The sequence below is a fragment of the Beauveria bassiana genome, assembly GCF_000280675.1.
Source record: "Beauveria bassiana ARSEF 2860 unplaced genomic scaffold BBA_S00002, whole genome shotgun sequence".
In the NCBI taxonomy this organism is placed as follows: domain Eukaryota; kingdom Fungi; phylum Ascomycota; class Sordariomycetes; order Hypocreales; family Cordycipitaceae; genus Beauveria; species Beauveria bassiana.
The window spans coordinates 1,601,308-1,616,263 of NW_007930837.1; the positions used below are offsets into that span (position 1 = coordinate 1,601,308).

The following is a 14,956-nucleotide window of genomic DNA, read 5'->3' on the forward strand; positions in this document are numbered from 1 at the left end:
AGCCACCCAAATCAAGACATGCAGAAATGTTTCTAAAAATTACATGATTATTTCAGTGAGACATCGGTTTGTTATCTGCCACCAAATTAGCACCACGACTTGTCACAGACAACGTGGCCGGTTAGAGGCGACGCCTGGATGAGATGTAGATCTCAGACCCCCAGCGTATTCGCAGGCCGCCAACGAGGCAAACCTTACGATTAGGGCGCAAGTCAACACTATCACAAACATGTCCAGGATAAGCTGTGCAGATCTTCTGCGTCATCGTTCTCCACCGGATACAGGCCGAAGTTGAACAATTCAAATTGCACGCCTGCCTGTCGCAAATCACCGCAGAGTACAAACTCATTTCTTACAGAGAAAAGGGCTCGATATGCACCACCTTTCTTCGCACTCAACTCCCTGGGGATTGGACCCCACCAGCCTACCGCCAGAAAGGACTCGCATTACATGGCTGTCCATGATGATGAGGGATTGCATGAGAAGTGGCCGGGCAAGGCTGCCGGTCCTGAGAAGAAACTTAACAAGCCTACACGGCTGAGTGCGGCGACCAAGAGATGTCTCGAAGGCTAGTAAAAGTACCGATGAGGCAGAGGATGTAGATGTTCACTGTCAAAATAACGTCGAAAGCGATACCGATCTGCCTACCTGTCGTGGTACCCTTGAGGGCGATAGCCAGCCATCCAGCGTAGCCAGTAAGGGATGAAGAGTTGGAGAACAGCTGGCACGGTTATAGCGCCGGTGAGGACCAGAAGACGCCGGGTCCAGATTGCGCTGGAGTAATACTCTGCTGAACAAAATTGGCTGTCGTGCTACATTTCTTGTATAGTTCTCCGAGGCTAAGAGCTTCTTGACAGCGTGCGACTCTGTAGACACGCCAAGCGCTGACAATACATTGTTGGCCAAGTCCCGTTTGGCGAAAAGTGCGCGCGCAGGGCCTGAATGATGACTTTCGGGTGCACGTCTTCCTGGTGAAGTGGAACTCACATCTTCTGTTTCTGCTCACCTCGCAGCGCAATGCCACGGCTGCCGATCAATGTATGTTATTCCTCTGGCAGCTAGTCAAAGTCTTCTTACAAGTCGCAGACGTGTACGACGTCACTATTTGCACATTGTCTTCTATGCAAAAATTATCAGTATGAACCGCATATGACGTTTTCGTTTGTGTTGTTGGTGAGTCGTGGTGCTTGAGAACAATACGCAATCGCTCTGTCGGGTATGTGTATCGCGGCAGGGCTAAATAGGTGCAACCCAACAGGCCGGATCGCTACAAACCACCTGTTTTGCTCATATTTTTTCACTTGCAGTAGTCGGTTTCGAGTTCATAGTGACCTCGTCTTTTCCACAAGGCCCAACATTTTAACACTCCTCATGAAGTCCAGGAGCAGCCTTGGTCGCAGATGGGCGCGTAAGTCTGGCCTTGTTGATGGTCATATTCCCTTTGCCGAGGTTATCGGTCATGTACTCGATAAAACGCACCATGGGCCTAATTCACAGCCTCTCTTGAACAGTCCGAGTGGCTCGCCTAGCACTACGAGGGGAGGCACTCTACATACCCAGCCCATCTCATCGGCGAGTAGGTATCTGCCGATGCAGAGCTCCGAATTTGCGGACATGCGTCATGCAGAATCTTTGAAGAGTCGGAAGCATGCTCGGCGTCGGTGCTCTCGAGTGTGGCGGCAGCGAACTCCTCCAAGACACCATCCTTGCAAGGGATGGGATTCGTGGATATGCCTACGAGGCCCATCTGCGAGAGGCATTCGACGCATGCGCGAAGACACCTTTTAATATCTTCGCATACCTAGGATGTATCAGTGAGTATTTGAAAATCATTGCAATGGCTGTCAGTTCGCGTCGACGCGTCGCATGCCCGTGTCGATGATCAACGTACACAGTATGAGCCGAAATTCCCCATTTCCGGTCGTGAATAGGGGCAAACTATACGTTCTATAGAAACAGGCAGCTGATTTCTACATTACGTCGTGTGACGAGGGTGATGCCTACCACGTCACCAAAGCCCGCAGCCTCGAGCGCGCCCGCACCGACTTTCTCATCATCGTCTCCAACATCTGACACCGCGCCGCATCCCTTTGCATCCAAGACGTGGCGATTCCCGCCTGCTGCGCACTCGCGGACTCCCACCGGGGCGGCAATTACGTCCCAGGGGCTCAAGCAATGTCATGATGGTGCACAAAGGTGACTATGGGTATGCTGTATCTGTGAGCTTAAGGTGCGCGGGGTCCCTCGAGGTGGCGGTGCCGATGCTGATGGAGGCGGAGCAGACGCTTATTGGTGATGTGGTTTTTCAAAGAGATTACCTACTGGTAGTCCGAGACAGAGTCCAAAATAGTAACTGGATAGTATCGATCAGATGGTAAAGGACGATGGCGCAGAGAGTGTGAATCTGGGGGTTTGCTTTTGGTCAAGGAAGCATGATAGGCCGGCGGTGCCCAAGTTTGATACCTTCATGCTGCATGACAAGGCCGCGGCCCCCCTGCGGGCTGCTGCAGAAGTTGTGGAAACGTATATTCTCTGATACTTTTCGATGGCTGAGCAGAAAGGCTATATTGCATCACAAATGTGAGAAGGCGCCGCTTGTGGTAAGGCAACCTTTTGCCTCATCTGGTGGCCAACTGAAAACAAGAGCGGCAAGGTACCTGCGACTATGAGAATTACTTTAGTTGCTTCCTGACTCAAAAGTAGGCGAGACTATCTCAAAGGTTGACAATTGTGAGAGCTCGTAGACGTTGCTTCTTGCCGGCAACCTTGCGTGCACCACCCGTCAGCAATAGCCATACCCTTTCCAAGACAAGTCTGTCACACGCATCAATTCTTCCGGCGATTCAAAGCGGCTGTGCCAAAATAGAGTGCCGTGTTGCCTGATGGCGTTAATAACTAGTTGGCTGTCCTGGCGCGACTTGACTCACTGGTGAGTGACTCATTGACTGGGGTGGACAGCGCCAACATATGATTGCTCGCAATAGCAGCGCAAGGCTGCCCTTCTAGGCTGCTATCCATGAGGTGAATAATTCAGTATGAGATTCTAGATCTTGAAATACTCTATAAAACAACTTCTCCTCATCTTTTCTCTCTCATCTTTTCTCTCTCATCTCTCTCTTCTCAAGCTCTACGATCAGTCTCCCACCACAAATTTGCCACCTCGGCTTACACGCAGCTGTCACTTCGTCGATTACTCGAAATTGTGAGAGAAACCACCAACAAACCAAAAACCATTTACAAAAGCGTAATCCGCCATGACGACTCTTCCACCCTCGGTCACTGAGAACCGCCATATCCCAAACGCCCGCGATTCTCCCAAGCTATTATCCACCGACTCCTTGCAGTCGCACCCTGTTGCCTCAGCCGCGAAGAGCACCCCCTCGGGCAAACGCGGCAGCGTACGCCGCATGTCCAAGCGCGACCGCTACACGGCGGCCGACCTCGACGACGACATGGCGCTAGCCAAGAGCAAGGTGCGCATGCCCTGCGACGACAACAGCCAAAACACATCCAGGGCCGCAGCCGCGGCTACGACCGCACGCACCACACCCAACGTACACACGGAGTCGGCAGACAACATCGCTGAGAAGGCGCAGATTGCTGCGCTGCGCAAAGTCGGTCTGCTGTACGACGACGCGAGCCCACGCGACCGCCGACTTACCCTCGACAACATCTCGCACGACGAGCCAAGCTACGTGATTCGCCCCGCAAAGCCGCGGGCGCGAAAGCACGGTGGCACGGGTAGCGCCGCGTCGCCGAGTCTTTCATATTTGGACCTTGGCGAAGACGAGAGCCTGATAAAGTACGGCCTAGCACTGTCAATGTCCGAGGCGGACGCAGCAGATGCGAGTTCGACGCTCACCTCGCCGGCGTTGCGAGCGATCCAAGAGATGGGAGACGCCACTTTAGAGAGCTGGGTCATTCTCGATAACACGGACGCCTAATCCTGGAAAGCCTCGCGTTTCTGCCGAATCATTAGCATTGGAGTTTTGATTCATTTTTGGACAATATTCAGCATTCTATAGCGGGCTCCAGCTGATAGCGTTCAAATAGCTATATCGAGAATCAGGACCAGGCAGACAAGCGGTCGACTCGGTCGCTGCCTCAAAACTGTTAATGATGATTGAATGCGGTCGAACATTCACAGTGAATCTCGTCAACACTGCAGCGAGAACCTGTCATATTCATGTGGCTAATCTAATGTACATTGCTCGCGGGTGAATAATGCTTCTTCTTTTTCCTTTTTTTAAATTTGTTCTGCTTTGCCTCTTATGTCTGGGGCTCTTCGGCAACATAGTGCAGGTATGCGCCAAGCAGCTTGATGCCCTCAATGTAGTTGCGCTTGTCAAGCTTCTCGTTGATGGAGTGAGCGCCGTCAGTGGAGCTACCCATGGGCAGCAGAAGGACGTTCTTGCCAGTAGCCTCTTCAAAGGTGAGAGTGACGGGGATACTGCCGCCCTCACGAGTAAAGTCAGGGGCGACACCCCAGACGCGCTCGACGGCCTTGGCAGCGGCGGAAAAGTTCCAGTGTTTGGGCGAGGCAACCCACCACTTGCCGGCGTGCATACACTCGGCCTTGAGGGTATTCTTGCTGTTGAGCTTGGCGAACTCGTCCTGGATGTACTTGATGACAGCGGCGTTGGTCTTGTCAATGTCCATGTCAGGGACGGTGCGGATGGAGAACTTGCCAATGACCTTGGCGGGAATGACAGTCTTGGCGCCGGGGGAGGCAAAGGCACCCTCAATACCGTGCAGAGAGAGCGAAGGGTAGCGCCAGCGAGCCATAAGAGTCGGCTTCTCAGTTTCGTGGATGGTGGTTTTGCTGCCAAGAGATTCGTGCAGGTTGGCCATGGTGAAGGCGATGGAGCTATAGAGGGACTCTTCGTCGGCGGTGACGGGAGCAACCTGCTCGGAGATGCCGGGGATCAAGATGTTGCCCTTGCTGTCAACGAGCTTGCTGAAGATGTGAGCAACGTCGGTCATGGGCTCGTGGGCCTGGCCACCAAAGACGCCGCTGTGGAGATCGGCAGCGGGGCCGGAGACCTCGACGGAGTAGTAGTTGCAGCCGCGGAGGCCGTAGGTCAGGCATGGCTTCTCCGTTCCGAGCCAGTAGTTGTCGGAGATGCAGACGGCGTCAGTGTCGGCAAAGTACTTGCCGGCCTCGGCGCGGATGAAGTCGTCGAGACCCTCTGAGCCGTACTCCTCCATGCCCTCAAAGCACATGAGCAGGTTGACGGGGAAGTCGACCCCGGCCTTTTGGTGTGCCTCAATGGCGTTGAGCCAGCCGAGGACGGGGCCCTTGTCGTCGGTCGAGCCGCGGCCAAACATGCGGCCCTTGTCGTCGAGGGTCAGCTCAAAGGGCTCGGTGGCCCAGCCGTCGCTCTTGTCGGCAGGCTGGACATCGTAGTGGCCGTAGACAAGGATCGTGCGTTTGGCGGTGTCGCGGCCGTAGCGGGCAACGACGACGGGAGGCAGCTCGAGGTGCTCCTTGTGCGGCTGCTTTCCTAGCGGGCGCAGCTCGACCTCGGCGCCCAGGCTCTTGAGCTCGGCGGCGAGCCAGTTGCCCATACGGACGACATCAGGGCGACGGGCATCTTCGGCGGAGATGGAAGGGATGGCAACGGCCTTGCGCAGACGCTCAATGAAGGCGTCGCCAAGGTCGTCAACCTGTTTGAAGTATCCGTCGAGGTTGGGTGCCATTTTCTGTGCCTGGTGGGCTCGAATGGAGTCTGTGAGATAGAAACGGCGAGTAGTCGACAATGAGGGTATCCGCAACGGTGAGAAGTTTGATGATATGGACAGCAACGGGCGGGTAGAGGTGGTGATATGGCGGGGTAGAGGTTGACGACAGCAATCCACGGCAAGACGTGCAAGTTGAGTGCGGGGCATGTCGCCCTCCCTCTTTTCTACCTATGGTTCGCCAGCAGCGAGTGATGTAGGTTGGATTTCAATGCAGATGGCGGGGCAGAGACGGTTATTGACGGCAGCAGGCCCAATGAAGGACAGCTTGAAAAGAACTTTTGACTAATTGTTTTCCAAGCTAGGTAGACAAAGCCCTCTTTTCAGTAGTTACGGAGCAATCTCCTCTTGGGTGCAGCGTTAGCCTCCGTAGCCTCAGGTCAGCTCTGTCAAATGTTAGCTCTACCTACCTCCGACCCTCTGCCACCTCTTGTGGTTTCTTCCGTTCTCCACAGCCCCACCACCGCCATTGATAGCAATCTCCCCAGCGACCAGCTTCTCGAGATTATGGGACCGCATCTTGAGAACAGAAACAAGAAGAAATCGAGGGCTGCATCTTCAACGGCTATTCTCATTGATGATGATGGATCTGATGGTCCTCAAGATGCTCGCGTGGCGGCAAACGACTCGACTTACGTCAGGTCCTACAGCCGGGCTCTGTTGTTCAATCTGGCCTCCTTTATCCTCCCAGCTCTCTACAGCACCCTTTCCAAGCTGTGGGTAGCTCGCATCGACGCTTCCCTCGTCTCAACTACCGACACCTACACCTACATTGGCGTTGTTGTCGAAATCATCAATGAAGGACTTCCTCGCGCGGCCTGGGTCATCATTGGTGACAAGGCCTCGCGGAGTCTGGCCCAGCGCCTGGCCCTCACCCACACGCTCATACTCACGCAGGCTGCCCTGGGCTTCGTAATGAGCATCGCCTTTGCCGCTGCCGCCCCGGCTTTTGCCAAGTCCTTTGTTCCGGGCCAGATCCGAACCGTGAGCGTCTCCTACATACGAATCACCGCCTTTACGGCGTTGAGCAGCACTGTCGAGGTGGCCGTATCCTCTGCTACAAGAGCTCTGGACCGACCGGATGTTCCCTTCATCATCAGCAGTGCCAAATTTGCCATCAATATTGTCCTTGACCTCTTGATCGTTTCGCCATTCCACGTCGGGAACCACACGCCCTCGGTGCTGCATCAGGCTGCCATCCTACTCTCCTGTAACCTCGTATCCGCCCTGGCTGGCACAGTATACTTCCTCTGGCGCAACTCGCTCGTCGCATCTAGGATCCATAACTTTGGCCACAAATCAAGCAGACCTACGCCTCGGCTCTTGCTTGTACTGGCGCGCCCTGGCCTCTTTACCTTGATCGAATCCGCCATTAGAAATGTTCTGTACCTCTGGCTCGTCGCTAACATTGTCTCCATGGGATCCACGTACGCAACTGCCTGGGGAGTGTTCAATACCATCCGCTGGGGTCTGATTATGGTACCGGTCCAAGCCCTGGAACAGACATCGCTCACGTTTACCGGCCACATGTGGGGAGCCTTCAGAAACAGTATTGGCACGTCAACGTTGCAGCCTGTTGTCGACATTCGTACGGCTCTGTCTATAATGCGCCCAGCTGGGGCATCTCTTGTAATAGCCCTAGTCTTTGAGGTCCCAGTGTGTTTGTTCTTGTCCTTCTTTGGTGCTCGACCTTTTGCACGATATCTTTCCGGCTCTGATGATGTTGCCGACATCACAGCGATGATGTGGCGTACTATCGATTGGTGCTATATCTTCTATGCAATGTCCACGCAAATGGCTACCGTTCTCCTCGCAACAAGACCGCGCTGGTACCTATGGCAGAGTTTAGTGAGTAACCTACTCTATGTGTTGCCATGGGCCATAGTGTGTCAGACGGCCAACCTAAACGCTGAGCGGGCTTGGACATATCACTCTTTTGTTTTTGGCGGAAGCTTGGTGTTTAGTTTTGTCGACATTCTTCTCATCGACAGTTTGTGGGTTTGGGCCCTGAAAACCGGCAGGATGAAATTGGAGACCCTCAGGACATGAGCTGTTGGCACAACCTAGCGGCATGCTTCCGTAGGTAAATGTGGCCAATTCGAGAAAGAGATTTATTTCAAAGATAAGGTTCAAAGAGTTATCTTCGTTGGCCATAATTCGCATAAATATTATTATTGTTGTTGTATAACCCTAAGTAGGCTAAATAGCCTATCGAGTACCTCTGTAGTAGCAGTTTGCATGTATAACCCAGGCTGTGTACGCGTCAGGACCACAGGGTGTCTGTCTTGAGTTGTGGTTAGAAAAAAGGCCGTCATGTTTGGCCAAGTGCGCTCTGTAACCAGATCTGACTGCTAAGAAAAAGGGAAAAAAACTCGCTGGTTGGAGAAAATAAGGGTGGACCCTACAGTGTACGGCTGGTGAGTGCTGCTTTATTTTATTTCTAGGTTCTGCCCTGAACAGATTCGTTTCTTTAGTGATTTAGTTAGTGATTTAGTTAGTGATTTAGTCAGTGATTTACGATTGACAGCTCCGTCGACGGTGATGATTAGGGTCGGTGACAGCTTCTAGCGCCACTCAACGAATATTTGCACTCAACTCGGTTATAGAAGGCACAAGGTACTTTCGAGGTTTCTGCTTGTTTTGCGAGGCTTTGTAGGGTCACTTCTTGCTTCGTCCTCGCCATGCCATTTCGTGGTCAGGGTAGTGCGCATAGCTCCTTGGTGTCCTTGGTGACAAATCCATCTATTCCACCAGGCCCAAAGTTCGGGTCGCTCGGAGCTAGTTTTTCCGCTCCGGCCTCCTCTCCTAATTCTACGCCACTGACGCCTCGGCCTAAGTCTGCCCGCTGCGCCCGTCTTTCTCCTCATTTCATCTTCATCCACCACACTGTGCCTTTCTATCCCTATTTCATCAATCGATCTGCTGAGCTGTCAATAACGGCATACCCGACTGCTCTCAGTTGTCTTATTCGTCTTTTCATCCGTCTCGTAGCTCTCTTCGACACCTGCGATCGAGATTTTCCCGTCGCCCAGATTTTCGCTGCGTCTCTCGAGCCAGCTCATGTCGCTTTCGCATCAGTACACGATTAATAGATACTGAGATTCGCTAACAAGGTTGTTCGCTGGTGCCAGAGGTTTCGTGATTGCTTTTGATAGTAAGGAGGAATCTGGGACTGTTCGTTTCCTACTGGCTTCGGCCAAGTGTACTCATCGTCGTGCCCATTTTCCCTTTTCATTTGTCTCTTCTTTCAAGTACAATCAATTTATTATTTCCATTTGACCTGAAAAGGCGATTGAGTGCAAGAGAGGAACAATCAAAGAAACAAAGAAGAACTATTCCCTTGTCACAAACAAACTGATTCCGTTGCGAAGAAAGATCGATAGCTATTTCGAATTGCAGACGCCAATCCACCCTCCGGAAATAAACTCACCTCGACAAATCAAGTTCTCATTCGACACAGGGAAACATGGCATCTTCAGTCTTCTTCAAATTCAAGTCGCAGAAGGAGCCCACGAGGGTAGAGTTTGATGGCACTGGAATTTCAGTGTTTGAACTCAAGCGTGAGATCATCATCAAGAGCGGCCTGGGAGACGGCACAGATTTCGACCTCTTAATCTATACAGATGACAACAGTGAGGGTAAGTCTATTTTCGTTCCGCACAGTGGACGACAGCTAATTGTGACAGTCTACGACGATGATACAACGATTATTCCTCGGTCAACTACAGTCATCGCTCGACGCCAGCCTGCCTCTAAGCCTGGCGCAGGCAGAGCGGCTCGATATGTCACTGGCAAGATGCCCGTCGCGGCTAAAAATGCCGGCCGCAAAGAGCAGACTGCCAAAGTGTCGACATTCAAGGCGTCCGGTACTGCTCTCAGCCAAATGAACAATGCCATGACTGAGGAGGAAAAGATGTCCGCTATGTTCGCCGCTCAGACGGAACAATGGTCAGCGCAGCAGGAAGAGCTCTCTCAGTAGGTTCAACCCAGTCCTCTAGGCGATGCGAAATACTAACCGTTAAAAGCCAAGCACCTGTTTTCAAGCCCGGTGCCAAACGACCGGTCAATGTGCCCGACCATGAGCCACCGAATGGATATATCTGCTATCGTTGCGGTAACAAAGGTCATTGGATCCAAAGCTGTCCCACAAACGATGATCCCGACTTTGATAATAGACCTCGAGTGAAGCGTACCACAGGCATCCCGCGCTCGTTCTTGCAAAAGGTTGACAAGTCTGACATCCAGGCCCAGTCAGAGGGTGACGAGTCCAAGAGACCATCTGGCATCATGGTGAACGCCGAGGGCGACTTTGTCATTGCAGAGCCTGATAAGGCGTCATGGGAAAAATATCAAGCCAAAGCTGCCAAGTCGGCCTCGGCCTCGAAGGAAAATGAATCCGCCGACAAGGAGATTCAGGAGCGTGGATTGGAGTGTTCTATCGATAAAAGGATGTTCATAGACCCAACGAAGACGCCTTGTTGCCAAAAGACGTTCTGTAACGACTGCATCAGCAATGCTCTTATGGACAGTGACTTCGTCTGCCCGGCTTGCCGAACAGAAGGTGTTCTTCTTGATGACCTGCAACCTGATGAGGAAGCTTCCAAGAGTATTCGAGAATATTTAAAGGAAAAGGAGGCTGCCAAAGCCAACCCGTCGACTGCCGTCTCACCAAAGGAGGAGGCAAAGACTGACGATAAGGAAACAGATGCCACTTCTGCCGTTGTCGAATCACTTGAGACGCCCACAGATACTGGCGTCAAGCAAGAGTCTCCAGTCGGCGAAGTTGTGGACGTTGAAGTAGAGTCACCGTCATCAGACCGACCAAAGTCTCCAACACAAGACTCGGATTCCGGAAAGTCCCAGAAGAGCAACCCTGACAACAAAGATACTCTTGTATTGAAAAAGCGACCTGCGGACGAGCTGTTGGAAAATCCTAAAATTCCCAAAGGTCCTCGCGCCATGCAAAACCAACAAAACATGAACAGCATGATGAATGGTGGCATGAATGGCATGAACGCGATGAGTGGCATGAACGGGATGAATGGCATGAACGGTATGAACGGCATGAACGGCATGGACATGAACATGATGTTCAATGGAATGGGGATGATGCCCAACATGATGGGGGTGCCCAACATGAACATGGGTATGGGCATGGGGATGCCTAACATGGGAATGCCCAACATGGGGATGCCGATGATGGGAATGCCAAACATGATGGGTATGCCTGGGTTCAACGGTATGAACAATGGCTTTGGTGACGGTAGCTGGGGAATGGGCATGAATGGAATGGGCAACATGGGCATGGGAGGAAATATGAGCCACATGAATGGTAATGGCGTGTTCCAGAATGGTGGCAATGGCTTCCAGCAGCAGCAAGGCGTCAACGGAGGCGGCGAAGATGACGCTTACATGCGCAAGCCTATGAACCCCCATCGGCAGCAAAACAAGCAACGTCGCGTACGTCCAAGCGACTACAGGGAGCTCTAGAGGAGCCGCTGATTCTGGTGCGATTCTGCTCAAGCACGGCGTTTTGTTCTTTTCATACTTTTACACAAACTCACATATAAACACACGGGCATACGGAGGAGCATGGCGTTTTTTTTGGGGGGGGAAGGGAAATTTCCGGATGGGCTTGAGCGGTACGTGGTGTGCCGCCTCCGAGGTCATTCTACCTTGACAGTCTGCTCTGTTTTACAGCATGGACATGGCTCAACAAGAGGTGAACATTACTCTTGGGCCAGTAATCTTTCTATTACCAGAAGGATGACGAATAAAAAAAATTAACAAAAAGTCGAGAAATGCAAAAAAGATGTGCTTTCCCTTTTTCTTTGTCTCTTCAGATATTTTAGTGTATTTTTAAATTGACTTTGTCTATCGACCCTCGCCCAATGCTTCGTGAATGCTTGTCTCTTCATTCGTAAATCGCTCTCCAAGTAATGTCGACTCCAAACGTCAAAGTACCCATTTATTTCTACATTTCTTTTTTTTTTTTTTTTTTTCATGTTCATATAATCGTGGCCAAACTACAGCGACCTGGTTGCGCACCACTACTGTGGTGGAACGTAGGGGTGGACGAGCATTTCGCTAAACTTTTCCAGCTTGTCCTTTCCGCGGACCTCTTCGACGAGCAGGGGCATCTTGACAACGTTGAAGTCCTCGGCATAGAGCTCCTCGTACTGGTCGAGGTACTTTGTCTGCATCTTGCGGCGGGCGTTGCATTGATCGCAGGCGGAGCCGGCTTTGGGAAAGAGGAGTTGGTTGACGACGATGGAGTGGGTGTCGATGCCGTAGCCGGTGAGCTCCTGGATCATGCGCTCCGTCTCGTAGAGGCTGAGAAACTCGGCGATGCAGACGCAGACAAAGGTGGTGAGGTCGGCGTCCTTGAATTGAGTGTTGACCTCGGCAATGGTCTCGCGGAGAGACTCGAGCTTCTCCATCATGTCGTTGAGGTTCTGGCCGTTGGGGAGCTGGCCACCGGCGCCGAGGAAGCCGTTGAGCAGTGGACCGTACTGCGAGGAGAGCTGGGAGACCTTGGCGAGGGCCTTTTCGAGGACCGAGGGGAACTGTAGGAAGCGCAGGGTGTGGCCGGTGGGGGCCGTGTCGAAGACGATGGTCTCGTAGGAGAGGGACTTGACCTGCTTAAGGACCTCGGCAAAAGACATTGCTTCGTCGATGCCAGGAATCTTAACGGCACGCATGAGAAGTCAGTACGGAATATGTTTTCCTGGTGAAGGGGGGTAGAGGGCGGGGAGGGGAGACCTACAGCAAAGGCGAGGTCCTGCATCATGCCGCCCATGCCGCCGCCCATGGCATTGACGTCGTCCTGCTCGGCCTGGCCGGCCAAAAGGTCCTGCATGCTACCGTTGGGGTCAATCTCCATGGCGCTGAGATTGTCGAAGCCGTTGACGAGGCGGGCCTCCTTGCCAAACTTTTGCGAAAAGGCGTCTGAGAGGTTGTGGGCGGGGTCGGTCGAGATGAGCAGGACGGAGCGGCGGACCTTGGCGAGCTGGATGGCGAGCGAGCACGATGTCGTCGTCTTGCCGACGCCGCCCTTGCCACCGACGAAAATCCATCGCAGCGAGCGCTGGTCGAGCAGCGACTGCAGCGACGGCTCGAGCGCCTCGTCGGCGGAGATGACGGCGGAGGACATTTGGGAGGGGGGTCTGGCGACTGCAGCGGGGTTTTGCTGGCGAGAAAGACCTGCTGGTGGGAAAGAAGCAAGGGTGTTATCGGTATGGTTCGTGACGCGAGGAGAGAACGAGATTTGGATGCGAGAAGAGGAGGAAGAAAAGCGTCGAGGCAGTCAAAAGTTGATCGCGAAAGCAGTGTGACGTTTTGTGGGGGGTTCTAGAAATAGGTGGCAGCTGCTGCCTCGTCTTGTGCTTGTGTGGAGGGGCACCGCCTTTTGCCCCCTCCATGAATCACGGAAGAGAGCTAGAATTGCTCAACCGAGTTACGATTTTTTTTTTAAAAAGAAAAAACATAATAACACCTTTATGAAACATATTTAGCAGCAATGGGATTATTGAAAAGTTTTGTCAATCTGATCTAAGGTACAAAAGAAAAAACTATTGAAAAACGAGTGTAGATGATTCTTGGTATCGCTGCATTAACACGCCTTGATCCTTCCAGTATTAGATGACCTCAAGACGCGTGCTAGCTTTATCAATAATCGAGCACTTCTAATAGCCTTCATCTCGCTATGAATTTTACTCATCGTCAATTTCCATGCTCATTGAAGCCATAGAAGTAATGAAGCTCGGACGGAGTGGAGGGAGACTATGGCTTGAAGAGCTCGTGGCGGTAGAGGCCTCGGCGGTGACGGAGCTTGTGCTTGTAGACGAGACGGTGGCCAGAGAAGAGGTAGGTCCTGGAGCAGTGGTCGAAGTGACGGTGATGAAGCTTGGAGTGGTAGAGGTTGCCTTGGTTGAGGCTGCACTCGTGGAAGTTGAAGTCGCGTTGGCGGTTGTCTTTGGAAACACACCCCAGTCGGTAGCAACGCACTAAATGGGTTGAGATTGTTAGCCAGAAATACGTGAGCTTATAGTTCCATATAGCTTACCAAATGCTTTCTCCCCTTCACGGGATCGTGACATTTGGCCTTGATGCAAGCATAATATGTGTCCAGCCACTTTGGCACGGGGGCTACGGCGCAAATGTTCTTGCACTGCTCGCATGTTATGGGTTTGTCCAGGTCCCGCCATCCCTTGGTAAAGTGCTCTCGCAAAAAGGTAGGTGTGAACAGGATACGCGTCGTCGTCGTCTTTGGCTTCTTTGGCTTCTTCTTGGCCGAGACCAGGGAGGCGCACACGACAGCGAGGATAAGAGAAAGCTTCATTGTTTCCGAATAGACTTGTGCCTTGTAACGAAAAGTTCAATCGAGTCAAATTTGTTTGTTGGGTGTGAAATGGACAGGAGGATGTCCAAGAGGAGGACGCGTCCGACTTTTATACATGCGCTCAAGTATTGAGTTTAGTTATGCGAGGACGTATTGCGCCACTAAAGCTACTCCGAGGGCAAGGCGGTTTGGTGTTTATGTGTTGGTGTTTCCCCCGGCGTCACGAGACGCACGCCATGAAAGTGACACGCAAAGGTCGACAAAATAATCCTTAATAAAAAAAAGGTTATAGTCAGGATCGGTCTGGTGGGCATACACAATGTACGGCCCCCTCTACATGACGCAAAAGCCCACCTGGTTCGAGACCATGAACTACTTACTCACGAGACGGATAACATCCTTGCGTTTCCAAAAGGCACTAGTGAGCCACAGAAGGAGGCAAAGTTAGATGCAGCCGAAATTTCCAATATGCAATCGGCGTCTGCGTTTGTTTGGTCAGACTACCGAATGATCTGCTTCGAAAAACCAGCCACTCGCTCGACAACTTTGGGTCGTGGGCGCGGAAAGGGTGCGGGCTTGATTCGGATTACGCGAGGCCTGATCCTGCGCCCCAGTTGCGAATAGACTGATGGCAGAAAAAAGTATTCTTTCCAAGAGAAGTGTGTGAAAGAAGAGTCTCGCTTGCAAGAAGAAGGTTCGGAGACATGGTATCCTGAGACTAGGCAAACTCCATAAATGAATGCTACTTATTGCCGGGAACATGATCATCAAGTGATTGTCTAGTTTGTGAGTTCTGTCGTTGTGGGAGTACCAGAAAAGAGAGATGTTAGAAGCTATCTAAACGGGAAGGAAGGGAAAGAGGGGGGGGGGGGGGGG

General features: G+C 52.2%; 7 protein-coding genes across 7 annotated transcripts; 4 read left to right on the forward strand and 3 right to left on the reverse strand.

Annotated features, from left to right (window-relative positions):
- Positions 1-1,648: 1,648 nt before the first annotated feature.
- Positions 1,649-2,073, forward strand: BBA_01130 (uncharacterized protein; the record flags this gene model as incomplete). Its single annotated transcript, XM_008596227.1, has 2 exons — positions 1,649-1,843; positions 1,954-2,073. 2 exons carry the CDS (start codon positions 1,649-1,651, stop codon positions 2,071-2,073), a joined length of 315 nt encoding a protein of 104 aa, XP_008594449.1.
- Positions 2,074-3,254: 1,181 nt separating this feature from the next.
- BBA_01131 (uncharacterized protein) lies at positions 3,255-3,944 on the forward strand (the record flags this gene model as incomplete). Its single annotated transcript, XM_008596228.1, has 1 exon — positions 3,255-3,944. One exon carries the CDS (start codon positions 3,255-3,257, stop codon positions 3,942-3,944), a length of 690 nt encoding a protein of 229 aa, XP_008594450.1.
- Positions 3,945-4,269: 325 nt separating this feature from the next.
- On the reverse strand, positions 4,270-5,700 carry BBA_01132 (cytosolic non-specific dipeptidase; the record flags this gene model as incomplete). The annotated part of the gene is made up of 1 exon (XM_008596229.1): positions 4,270-5,700. One exon carries the CDS (start codon positions 5,698-5,700, stop codon positions 4,270-4,272), a length of 1,431 nt encoding a protein of 476 aa, XP_008594451.1.
- A 432-nt stretch (positions 5,701-6,132) lies between these two features.
- Positions 6,133-7,788, forward strand: BBA_01133 (uncharacterized protein; the record flags this gene model as incomplete). Its single annotated transcript, XM_008596230.1, has 1 exon — positions 6,133-7,788. The coding sequence occupies one exon, from the start codon at positions 6,133-6,135 to the stop codon at positions 7,786-7,788; it is 1,656 nt and encodes a 551-aa protein (XP_008594452.1).
- Positions 7,789-9,205: 1,417 nt separating this feature from the next.
- Positions 9,206-11,229, forward strand: BBA_01134 (DWNN domain-containing protein; the record flags this gene model as incomplete). The annotated part of the gene is made up of 3 exons (XM_008596231.1): positions 9,206-9,377; positions 9,426-9,714; positions 9,765-11,229. The coding sequence occupies 3 exons, from the start codon at positions 9,206-9,208 to the stop codon at positions 11,227-11,229; spliced, it is 1,926 nt and encodes a 641-aa protein (XP_008594453.1).
- Positions 11,230-11,789: 560 nt separating this feature from the next.
- Positions 11,790-12,892, reverse strand: BBA_01135 (anion-transporting ATPase; the record flags this gene model as incomplete). Its single annotated transcript, XM_008596232.1, has 2 exons — positions 11,790-12,425; positions 12,506-12,892. The coding sequence occupies 2 exons, from the start codon at positions 12,890-12,892 to the stop codon at positions 11,790-11,792; spliced, it is 1,023 nt and encodes a 340-aa protein (XP_008594454.1).
- A 559-nt stretch (positions 12,893-13,451) lies between these two features.
- On the reverse strand, positions 13,452-14,080 carry BBA_01136 (uncharacterized protein; the record flags this gene model as incomplete). The annotated part of the gene is made up of 2 exons (XM_008596233.1): positions 13,452-13,745; positions 13,805-14,080. The coding sequence occupies 2 exons, from the start codon at positions 14,078-14,080 to the stop codon at positions 13,452-13,454; spliced, it is 570 nt and encodes a 189-aa protein (XP_008594455.1).
- Positions 14,081-14,956: the final 876 nt, after the last annotated feature.